Source organism: Vipera ursinii, assembly GCF_947247035.1.
Source record: "Vipera ursinii genome assembly, chromosome: 6".
Taxonomy (NCBI): Eukaryota; Metazoa; Chordata; class Lepidosauria; order Squamata; family Viperidae; genus Vipera; species Vipera ursinii.
The window spans coordinates 11255680-11267182 of NC_139515.1; the positions used below are offsets into that span (position 1 = coordinate 11255680).

At 44.3% G+C, this 11503-nt stretch overlaps 1 protein-coding gene across 1 annotated transcript in view; it reads left to right on the forward strand.

Annotated features, from left to right (window-relative positions):
* SEMA3E (semaphorin 3E) overlaps nt 1–7468 on the forward strand; it is a gene marked incomplete at its 3' end in the record, with an annotated part of 120697 nt that extends 113229 nt beyond the window's left edge. Inside the window, exons 14-17 of the mRNA XM_083366193.1 lie at nt 2278–2444; nt 4020–4087; nt 5299–5438; nt 7013–7468. Coding sequence (XP_083222319.1) covers nt 2278–2444; nt 4020–4087; nt 5299–5438; nt 7013–7468 — 831 coding nt within the window. The remainder of the gene's footprint in view (nt 1–2277; nt 2445–4019; nt 4088–5298; nt 5439–7012) is intronic.
* Nucleotides 7469–11503: the final 4035 nt, after the last annotated feature.

Below are 11503 nucleotides of genomic sequence, written 5' to 3' on the forward strand. Positions count from 1 at the left end.
GGAGGTACGCGCGCACCTCCCCAAAGGTTTGGGGAGGTGCGCGCGCAACTCCGGTCGTTCGGAGAGGTGCGCGCGCACCTCTTGGAATGGGCAGGGGCGCCGCTCTTTGCGGAAGCTGCCGCGGCCCGTCTGCTAAGCTGCCGCTTTCGGCAGCTTCACAGACGGGCCACGGCGGGCTTCCTGAAAGAGCGGCACCGCTGCCCATTCGCGCGGAGGTACGCGCGCACCTCCGGTCGTTCGGAGAGGTGCGCGCGCACCTCTTGGAATGGGCAGGGGCGCCGCTCTTTGCGGAAGCTGCCGCGGCCCGTCTGCTAAGCTGCCGCTTTCGGCAGCTTCACAGACGGGCCGCGGCGGGCTTCCTGAAAGAGCGGCACCGCTGCCCATTCGCACGGAGGTACGCGCGCACCTCCGGTCGTTCGGAGAGGTGCGCGCGCACCTCTCGGAATGGGCAGGGGCGCCGCTCTTTGAGCAAGCTGCCACGGCCCGTCTGCAAAGCTGCCGAAAGCGGCAGCATTGCAGACGGGCCGTCGCCATCGGGCAACCGGGAACCGGTTCCATCTCATTTTTAAAAAAATGGCAGCTGCGTGCGTCCGCGCATGCGCAAAAAACCTTTTTGCGCATGCGCGTGCATGGACACACGCACGCGGCTCCCTCTTTTTTTAATTTGTGATGGAACCGGTTCCCAGTGGCTCTTTTTCTTTTTTAGGTTGCCGACCCCTGGTCTAGAATGTTAAATATTAATGTATAGCTCTATCTCCCTGAGAAGTGTTCAGATATAGTATACTTGCCTCTCTCACTGTGTTTGTTTCTGTGTGTGTGTACACATACAGTAGATGTGTGTGCATATGCAAGCTGTGTCAAATTTCCTTCAATGGTTACATAACCAATCCCTTTTTTCCCAATTCATAAAATGTGAAATGAGATCTTGCTGCCGTTATTGATAAATAAAGCATGGATCTCCTAAGAAACCAAATACTTTAAGGCATCTTAAGCCATTTAGTATCAAATTCAGTTTGATTTTTATTTTCCTGAGCAGTGAAGACATCAGTGAACAGTTTGATTCCCCTGACAGTAAGCTGTTTGCCTCACAAAGAAAGAATGCCAGCTCAACCTTGTTTAGCGAATTTTGTCCAGAATTTTATTATCTTTTGCCACGTCACATCAAATCAAAAAGTGCCCATGGTTCACCACATACCATAAATGAGATAATAATAATAATAATAATAATAATAATAATAATAATAATAATAATAATAATAATAATAATAATAATACCTGGTTGATACCTAGGATGCTGGCAGCAACCCGTGTCAACCATTAGTGCCAGTCAATTTGAGTGTTCAGTTGAGTGAGTCTCATGTTTTATGAATAAGAGTTTAATAATAATAATAATAATAATAATAATAATAATAATAATAATAATAATAATAATAATAATAATAATATGATGATGATGATGATGATGATGATGATGATGATGTTAGAAGGGAGCTTGGAGGTCATCTAGTCCAACCCTCTGCTCAGGCACGAAACCCTATACCATTTCGGACAAGTGGCTGTCCAGTCTCTTCTTAAAAACTTCCAGTGTTGGAGCATTCACAGCTTCTGGAGGCAGGTTGTTCCACTGATTAATTGTTCTAACTGTCGGGAAGTTTCTCCTTAGTTCTAGGTTGCTTCTCTCCTTGGTTAGTCTCCATCTGTTGCTTCTTGTCCTGCCTTCGGGCACTTTAAAGAATAGCTTGACTCCCTCTTCTTTGGGGCAGCCCCTGAGATACTGGAAGACTGCTATCCTGTCCCCCCTCGCCCTTCTCTAGACATACCCAATTCCAGCAACCGTCCCTTTAATTCATTATAACCTGCAATAAGGTTACAGCTTCGTTACAGAAGCATGAAGGTTGGTAAAACGAGGGAGCCAGGCCGAAGGAGGCTGGCTGAGATCTCCGTTCGGCCGAATGCTCTTTCATCCTCTTCTACAAAAGGGACACATATAAGGAAGCTGGCTGTCCACGTTTCGAGGCTGTTGCAAGGATAAAACATAAGAAGTGGATCACCCTTCCTCTTTCTTTGCTTCAAAGCTAAGTGAGGGTGGCCATGCTTGATTCTGTGGTATTTCTTGATCACGTTCCGTCAGCCGTAACAAATGTAGGAAGTGGCTTTTTTTCCCCACTCCATGTTCGTAATATACCTTCTCCTGGTGCTTTCTTTTGAAGCCGTGGATCGTCAATACGAAGGAGACTCACTGAAGATGTGCTAACGATCGTTGTGCTTTCCTTACAGCAACAAATTTACGTTGGGTCTGAGTCTGCCGTTGCACAGGTGAAGTTCCACCAGTGTGACATGTATGGGTCAGCCTGCACTGATTGCTGCCTGGCGAGAGATCCTTACTGCGCCTGGGATGGGATCTCCTGTTCCAGATACTATCCAACAGGAACACAGACAAAAAGGTAAGAATCTTATAAAGCCAAAAGATTTTGGTCAAGAATGCATATGTATGGTTAGAGAAAATGACCAAAAAAAAATCCATGTAGATTTCAAGCCAGAATTATTTTTTGTTAGGTATAATTGTAGGAAATTACCAGAAGGAAGGTGTTTACTTAATGTTACATGTGTTAACTGGAGCGAGAATTGTATTTGCTTCAACATTGGAAAGATGAAGAACTACCAGCGGAGGAAGAGATAATTAAGAAAATTTCAGACTGGGCAGAAACGGACAGTTTGACACTGAAAATCCAGGCGTGGCTGGCTCAGGAATTCTGGGAGTTGAAGTCCACGAGTCATAAAAGAGCCAAGGTTGCCTACCCCTGCTTTAGAACATGAGATAAATTTTATCAACAGCTAGAAAAAAGGAGGTAGAGAGAATGGGGTTTAACATGTATTAGTAAGCTAAATATTAAAACCCAGACAATATGTTTTCTGATAAAATATTAAGGATTTGTAATGATAAAAATTAATAAAATATTGGGGGGGGGGGGAAATGGTAAAAATCTTACTTTGCCTACGAAATGGCATGCGATTTGCAAAAAATTCTGCATTTGAACTGATTCCAAACACAAATTTTAAGCACGGAGCAGCTGCTTTGAGTTGAAATTGGCTTCTCAGTCAGTTCTGAAGTTGTTAGTGCTCAAACTGGACAATCCTGTGGTGACACCCTTTCTGCTGAAAGGCTGTGGTCATGAAACGGGTGTCCTGGTTAACTGAATTAACCTATTTTCCAAATCCACAACACATGGGAGCACATATTAACCAAGTTTGTACAAAGTGATAAACCATCAGAATCGTAATTCCAATTAACCAGATGCTGTGAATGCAGACTGAGCATCTGTTTTTTTCAGAAATGTACTTTTAAAAAAATAAAAATAAAGGAACACTGGACTGAAGACTTAGCCATTATTTTTTATTATTAGTGTTATATCCAAACATTACTAAAGAGAAAAAGGCAGAAGGAGGTCAGGCAACTTTTTTCACTTGTGTTGAAGTGTTTCGGGAGCAAATGATAAACCCTATTTGAAGGAGAGAGGGAAAAAGAATCACGCTGGTAACGTGCATTGATTCACTTGAGTTGATTTCGGCAGTGCAGCATGGGCTACATTGGACAGGAGAAGAAAGCAAAGCAAAGGCAGTTTCTCTTTCAGAGGCTCCAGGCATCTCTGCACCACAGCGAGAAAAATCTGGTCCCATCCACAAATGTGCAGTTTTCCCACCTATTTCTGCCGGAGAGTCAGTCTGCTGAAGTATTTAATACTTGCACTGCTGTAAGACTGATGTGACAAATAACTAAACAATGGTAACATTATGGCCTCGGCAAGGTGCATAATTCACTGAGGTGTGCCCAGATAACTCCGATACATCCCCATTTTATCTCTTGGGAGTGAAGCTTCCTTGGTCACCTCTAAGGGGACGCAGCCTACTACCATCCCTCTGACTTGTAAAACCTCCGTTTCCTGATAGAGGCTTCTGCCTTTTGCAGTCACAACCATGAGTTTTTAGCTGCTCGCAAATTGTTTTTCATTTTTGCTCAGGCGCTTCCGTAGACAAGATATCCGTCATGGAAATGCAGCTCAGCAGTGCTTCGGCCAGCCATTGCTAGGTAATTATTGCTGGGTTTTTTGTTTTTTCTGTGGGAAAGATTGTGCGGCTGGGACTTTGCAACAGGCTGAGGGGCTGCCCTAAGCGGGGTGAAGGCAGCCCTAGGTCGGGTCAGTGGAGGAAGGGTATCAAGATCGTGTGAAGCATTTTGGGTGGATCGGAGGAGGCAGGCAGATCGTAGAACCACGTACTGTAATTGGGGTACATTTTCCTACTTTGTGTTCAAATCCCAGGCAGGGGAAACCAATGCCTCCTCTTACATTATTGAATGGAGGAGCTGTACAGATTGTAACTTGGCTCCAATTCAGATGTTATGTGTGTGGGGGGTGCTTTGACTACTGATAGAATTTTCTGTTAATTCTGTGATTGGAGGTAAGCGTGGCAAAGCAGCTGTGCGGATGTGCTCCCTGTTTACATAAGAAAACCAGCGGAATATTTCCTATATTGGTGACTGCTCCTAAAGTAGGCTGTAGGGGGAAGGTCCTCCCTGTTGGATGCTTAGTTGCTACCCGATGAAAGAGACGCTCAACTTGGCACATTAAAAGCAAGCCTCAGTTTCTTTTTAGAAGTCGGTGCAAGGGGCTGTTCTGTTCCAGCCTGCGACCGGCCCTGTTTGTGTGTCAGGGACAACCCCTTTTTCCTTTTTACAGTCAATAGGCTAGAAAAACCCAACCCAAATTTATTTACAGTTCAAACAAAAAAGCAACAGAATATTTCCTTCAATAAATGAATCAAAATATCAAACAAGAGTCAACAAACGAGTTAAACAGAAGTAGCAAGAACAGACCAGGATTCCCTTAGAATGTCTCCAAATGGTTGCCTTCAGCAACCAGCCCCGCCCATACCTTCCCCTTTTATTATCAGTCCCAAGGTGTGGCTTCTCACTGCCTTCTCCTCCTCTCACTGAGTTGCCTCATTGAATTTCTCTGCTCTGCTCTGCTGGATTGCCTTCTGCTTCTAGCATCTCTGAACAGATTCAGCTGTGACTCATCTAAGTCCGACACCTCGTGCTCACACAGTTGAGCCTCATGAGGAAAATGACGAGGGGCCAGGCTGAGAGTCCTGCAATGCAACAAAGCCTCCCTCTGACACCAAAGGCTCTCCAAACCCCTCCTCCTCAGATTCATCGGACTCAGCTGCTGGGAGCACAGGCTGATACTGAATCACAACAGGGGCAAAGGGGTGTTGACGTGTGTCTTTTGCTGTCTGCAGGAGACGCCCTGGGCAAGACGGAGGAGCGGCTGGCGTACGGCATAGAGCACAACAGCACTCTCCTTGAGTGTATCCCGAGGACCTTGCAAGCCAAAGTGATCTGGTTTGTGCAGAGAGCTCACGAAGCCCGAAAGGAAGAGGTACTTGGGATTACCATTGCCCTGGCCCTGCTCTTGATTCCATGGGGTTTTCCTAAGGCTGTGTAGTTCACCCGGTGTCAAAGGGCAACGTGTGATTTGTAGGTACAGGGGTAGAGATGCAGAGGGCGCCCATCTTCCTCATCGTTCTAGCTGGGAGATCCAGTGGCTTCAGGTGTTCCCAACAGGTGCTGCTCCTGTGCTCATCTATGAAAACCAGTCTCGTTTTGCCCTTTGAAACGTTCAGTGTTTTGTCAGGTTCAGCTCAGAAAGAGTCATGGCTGGAAGACACAAACACACAGACACACACACACCACATCAAGCACTGCTTCTATTTCATGAAATATTGTTATCAAAGCATTGTGTATGTTCCATTAGTCCTTCTGAGTTTGTGATTACGCCTTTCGCACTTCCACTAATATTCCTCCTCAAATAGTTTGAGCATTGTTCAACATGGCTAATTGAACATAAACAGCAACATATGCGTGACGTGTTCTGAATGGAACAAAGTTCATTCAACTCCTCAGCCGTTCTGGAGAATTGGTGCTGCTAAGTCTCCGGTCTGCTGTGGCTACTTTACACAAGGAAGTTAAATTCTTTTTTTTCTTTTTTCCATGTTGAGGGCAACTTCTAAACCAGGGGTGTCAAACTTGCAATGTCACATGACATGTCGCGACGTGTTGTTGTTAGTTGTGAAGTCGTGTCCAACCCATCGAGACCCCATGGACAATGTTCCTCCAGGCCTTCCAGTCCTCTACCATCTTCTGGAGTCCATTTAAGCTCACACCAACTGCTTCAGTGACTCCATCCAGCCACCTCATTCTCTGTCGTCCCCTTCTTCTTTTGCCCTCAACCTTTCCCAGCATTAGGCTCTTCTCCAGTGAGTCCTTTCTTCTCATTAGGTGGCCAGAGTATTTGAGTTTCAACTTCAGGATCTGGCCTTCTAAAGAGCAGTCAGGGTTGATCTCCTCTAGGACTGACCGGTTTGATCGCCTTGCAGTCCAAGGGACTCGCAGGAGTCTTCTCCAGCACTATAGTTCAAAGGCCTCAATTCTTTGGCACTCAGCCTTTCTTATGGTCCAGCTTTCACTGCCATACATTGCAACTGGGAAGACCATAGCCTTGACTATACGCACTTTTGTTGACAGGGTGATGTCTCTGCTCTTTTTTGCCATTGCCGGCAATGGGGTGGGTACGGTTTCGCCATGATGCATCTGGCCCGCAGACTGGCAGTTTGACACCCCTCTTCTAGACCAAAAGGGTATTCAGAAAAGAACTATAAATAAGTAAAAGTAAAGTAAAACTAGTGATGCCTTAAAAAACTTAACTTTGGGGTACATTGTGCTTTGAATTTAACACCCCTGAATCTTATTCAAAATTTTCTAAACTTTACTGATACATTCATTAGACTCTTCCCCTAAACCCAATTCAGTTACACATGTCTGCAGTTGTATCAGAAATGTCAATGTATTTCTCACTTTAGTCATTTATTGCTAGTCAGTCTTAGTTTCATTAGTCTGATTTTTTTTTGTAACGTTCCTATGGATGAAACAGTGTCCTCTTTGACCTGCACACAGGTAAAGGCTGATGAGAGGATTCTTAAAATGGACATTGGCCTGTTGTTTTTAAGACTGCACCGGATGGATGCTGGAACGTATTTTTGTCAGACGGTGGAACACAGCATCGTTCACACGGTGAGAAAAATCACCCTGGACGTTGTGGAAGAGGAACGTGTAGATTACATGTTCAACAGGGACTACGAAGAAGATCTAGCTCAGAAAATGCCCTGCCCTGCACAGAGCAGCATCTCCCATGGATCAAAACCATGGTACAAGGAGTTCCTGCAACTGATCGGCTACAGCAATTTTCAGAGAGTGGAGGAATATTGTGAAAAAGTCTGGTGCACAGATAAGAAGAGGAAAAAGCTGAAAATGACTCCATCTAAGTGGAAGTACGCCAATCCACAAGAAAAAAAAGCACGGATCAAATCAGAGCATTACCGAGTTCCCAGGCACACCCAAGCTAACTCCTGATGGGGGAGAACCCATAATATCATGCAAACCCCCTCCCCCCGCCCGAAATAAATCCATTCAGGAGACCTTTGTGGTGTTTGGACCCAACCAAAAAATGGGGATGTTGAGACTGGAAATGAGCTAAAATGCTTTTAGTAAGTTATATACTTGATGTCTATTTAGATGCATTTTTTTAAAAAAAGAAACCTACTTACCGTAATTGTTGAATTTTAACTGTATCATTTATGAATCCAGCTTCAACTGAAAGACAATCTGACAATCTTCATATTCAGCATTTAGTCCAATTAATCATGGACAGGCTTGCACTGTATATTTTACTGTATTTGGGGGTATTTAAGTGAGTTCAGAATGCTGATGTTTTGAAAAGCAAAGCAACAGTAAATTGTATTGTTCCTTTTTTATTTCAAACATAGCTAAAGTTGATTTTCACGTGGCATATCCCACAGCCTTTTTCTAAATTCTAGAAATTTTTCCAGTTTTCACTTACAAAAAGCATGTTTCTAATTCTTGCTTGGTTTGCATATACGAAGGCACAGGAGGATTGGGGAGTGGGAGAAAGGTGATCATGAATAAAAGCTGAAAAAGCAAAATTATTTGAGCAATGCAGCAGACCATTATCTGCAGAAGCAACAAGAAGGTGCCTTTGTTGCAATTAGCACATCAGCAAGCGCAAAACTTTACTGTATAATTTTCCTGAATTGAGCCCAATTCTACCAAGAAGGATAACAGGTTATCCCAGATTCATCCTGTGAAGATCATTTAATAACTCTTGGTGTAATGATGCAGGCCTACAAAACAGAAATTAAAATTAGCCATGTGTGTGAATACGATAGGTATATTAAAGAGAAAGTCCTGCCAGTTTTATCATTTCTGAGTTTTGTCCCTTCTAGGTCTGTTCTTAACCATAAAGTACTTCTCATAAATGTAGAAAATTCATAATAAGCAGAATGCCCATTAGAATGGTTCATATTGGTAAAAGGTTGGAAGCTATCAGTAATTTGATATTATTTCCATTTGCTTCTGAACTACAGCCAAGGTAGGTTTTTTTTTTAAGTTTGAGATCTAACCTAACTTCTTCCCCCTGCCCCCCCGCCACAGCAAGAAGGCACATAGCAACACCCCCCCTCTGTGTAGGTACCAGGCTGTACGAAACATTGAACTGGAAACTAGATTTTATTGAATGGACTTCCCAAACTCCATTAGTAAGTCACATCAAATCTGGTGTCACAACAGAGGTCTCCTAACCAATTCGGTGATTTAGAAATACTTTTTTTCTCCAATTAATTTGAATCGTTGAATTGGGGTATCGGTATTTTAAACTGAACTGACTTGTTTTAATGAAGCGATATTCCTAATATGCATTTCAAATGTCCGTATAAACTACAAAATAGACAGGGCTTCACTAATGAGGTACATCTCCACCCTGGGCTGAGCTGGCGATTTTGCTCCGGTGCTCGCCCAGTGCCTGGAGGTTGTAAGGATGGGCCTGGACGGGGGAGAGACGGGATGCAACTCAACCCTGGCAGAGACAGAGGGGTACTGGGTTTTTAACCTCCCCTCCAGGGTCAGGAGGAGACAGGACAGTTTTTAATCTGGGCAGGTCCCCCCAGACAGAGCTATTGCTTCATTTGGGGGTCCTGGACTCTCAGCTCCTCCTGGAAGAGGAAGGAGCATCCGTGGCTGGAGGGATCCCTTGCATAAATCCATCTCGGGCACCAGTTGCCCATTTCTGGATTGGGGGGGGGTTGTTCTCAGTCTCATCCTGACTGTATTCCTACAGTGTGCTCCCATGTGGGGGCCACCCTTGAAAGCCACCCAGAAGCTGCACCTGGTCCAGAATGCAGTGGGGGCAGTTTTGTGTGCTCCATACTTCGTGTTACACCACTGTGGCAAAGGTTGCTTTCTGGTTGCAATTCAAGTCGCTGAATTATTTGTGCTCTCCTTAAGGCTCTGTGCCCATCCCACTAGATTAGATAGGGTGGGTGCACTCCAGGCCCTCTCCCCCAAATGGTGTCACCTAGTGGGACCCCAGAAGTGTGCCTTCTCTGTAGCCCCACCCCCACCCCCGTCCCTTTGGAATAAACTCCCACCTGAGGTTTAGGGGATCCCAGAAGACAGTGAAACATTCCCCCTCCCCTCAGCATTGGGCTAGGAGAGGGCTGAGTCAGGGGGTTAACAAGTGGAGAGTTCAGGCCTCTTGTTGAGAAGGGAGCAATGGGTTATGCTGTTATTTTTATTGGTTGCTGTGATCACCGTGTGAGATAGGATGCCATGAAAGTTCTTTAAAAGAATAAAACAACAGTAAAGCTACGGAATGGATCGTATTCATATTTGTGTATATCAAACAGCATTTTTCATTTCAGACTAGAAAAGCTGCTACAGATAACTTGGTGCCTTTACAACAGAGTGCCCAAAACGTAACACATTTTACAGAATAAGAGCAATCTGTGGAACTGATCATTTTTAGTATATCAGTTGGTTTACATTCATATTTAATCCTTACTTCTTTTTTGACTAAACTGATAGAGGAGAATATTAGTAGCTCAGGTTTGAAAAGGGGTGCTTGGTTCTCTCTGAGTTTGGCAGTTTTCTTGTAGATATTTCATTACCCAACTAGGGAACATCATCAGCGCCAGTACAGTAAGTGGTGGGGTTTGCTCTCCGGTCTAATAGTTTGCCCTGTCAGTGTTGGTGAGACTGGCCAATGTCCTTGTGCGGTGAACTTGTGCATCAGCATTTCATCAAGGTTATTGGAGAAACACCAATTTCTCAATGTGAAAGGGACAATTCCCCATTTATTCAGTTCAACTGAAATTGTTCATGACTCAGTGGGTTAGGATGCTGAGCTTGTCGATCAGAAGGTCAGCAGTGTGGCGGGTTGAATCCCGAGTGCCGCATAACAGAGTGAGTGCCTGTTACTCGTCCCAGCTTCTGCCAACCTAGCAGTTCGAAAGGACGTAAAAATGCAAGTAGAAAAATAGGGACCACTACGGTGGGAAGGTAACAGCGTTCCGTGCGCCTTTGGCATCTAGTCATGCCGGCCACATGACCACGGAGACGTCCTCGGACAAGCGCTGGCTCTCCGGCTTTGAAACGGAGATGAGCACCGGCCCCTAGAGTTGGAAACGACTAGCACGCATGTGCGGGGGAACCTTTACCTTTAACCTAAGAACAGGGAATGAAAAGGAAAGTAGATTGACAGTTAATGTGGCTTTCCTACTGAAAGTAATAGAAATAGTTTATGCTTCAGGTATCCAGATCTCTTGCATATTGTGGCAGTTTTTCCTCAGAGGTAGGCAACCTTGGCTTTTTTATAACTCATGGACTTCAACTCCCAGAATTCCTGAGCCAGCATGGCTCAGCTTGGAAACCTCTCCCTTTTCCCTCAGCGTGGCTGGCTCAAGAATTCTGGGAGTTGAAGTCCACGAGTCATAAAAGAGCCAAGGTTGCCTACCCCTGGTCTAGGTGCAGCTTTAATTTTTCACACCTGCAGTACCAACTTGGCTTACGGGCCTCCAGCTCCACAGAACTACAGAGTGAGGCTTGTAAAATTAATTTAGTGCAACCCACTTTTTTTTCTAGCATCATGATGAATTGCACAAAATGGCAAACATGTATATTCTTTACATCTCTCGTTACCTGGGAATTCTGGAATACTATCATCAGAACCTTTTCATGTGTAAATAATTTCAAATTACATTAAATATAACAATGCAGCATCTGGCTGATGGAATCATCACAATACACATTTAGAATACATTATTTTAAGAAAGCACTTGCATTTATAAACTTTTTTTCAAACTAGTGCCTATTGAAACAGGTATTTTAATAAAAGGGTAATGCAGAACCAGAGCAGAATGGCATTGCAAAGAAAGCCAAGAGACTTGCACTGGTTTTTTCTTGGAAAATGCTGCCAACATTTGTGTTTTAACTATCAGGCACTATTGCTAGCATTTCACTTTATACTGTGCAACTGAATTCTGTAACACCAAACATTCCTGAACTAAAATAATCTGGATTATTTAAACCTTCAGT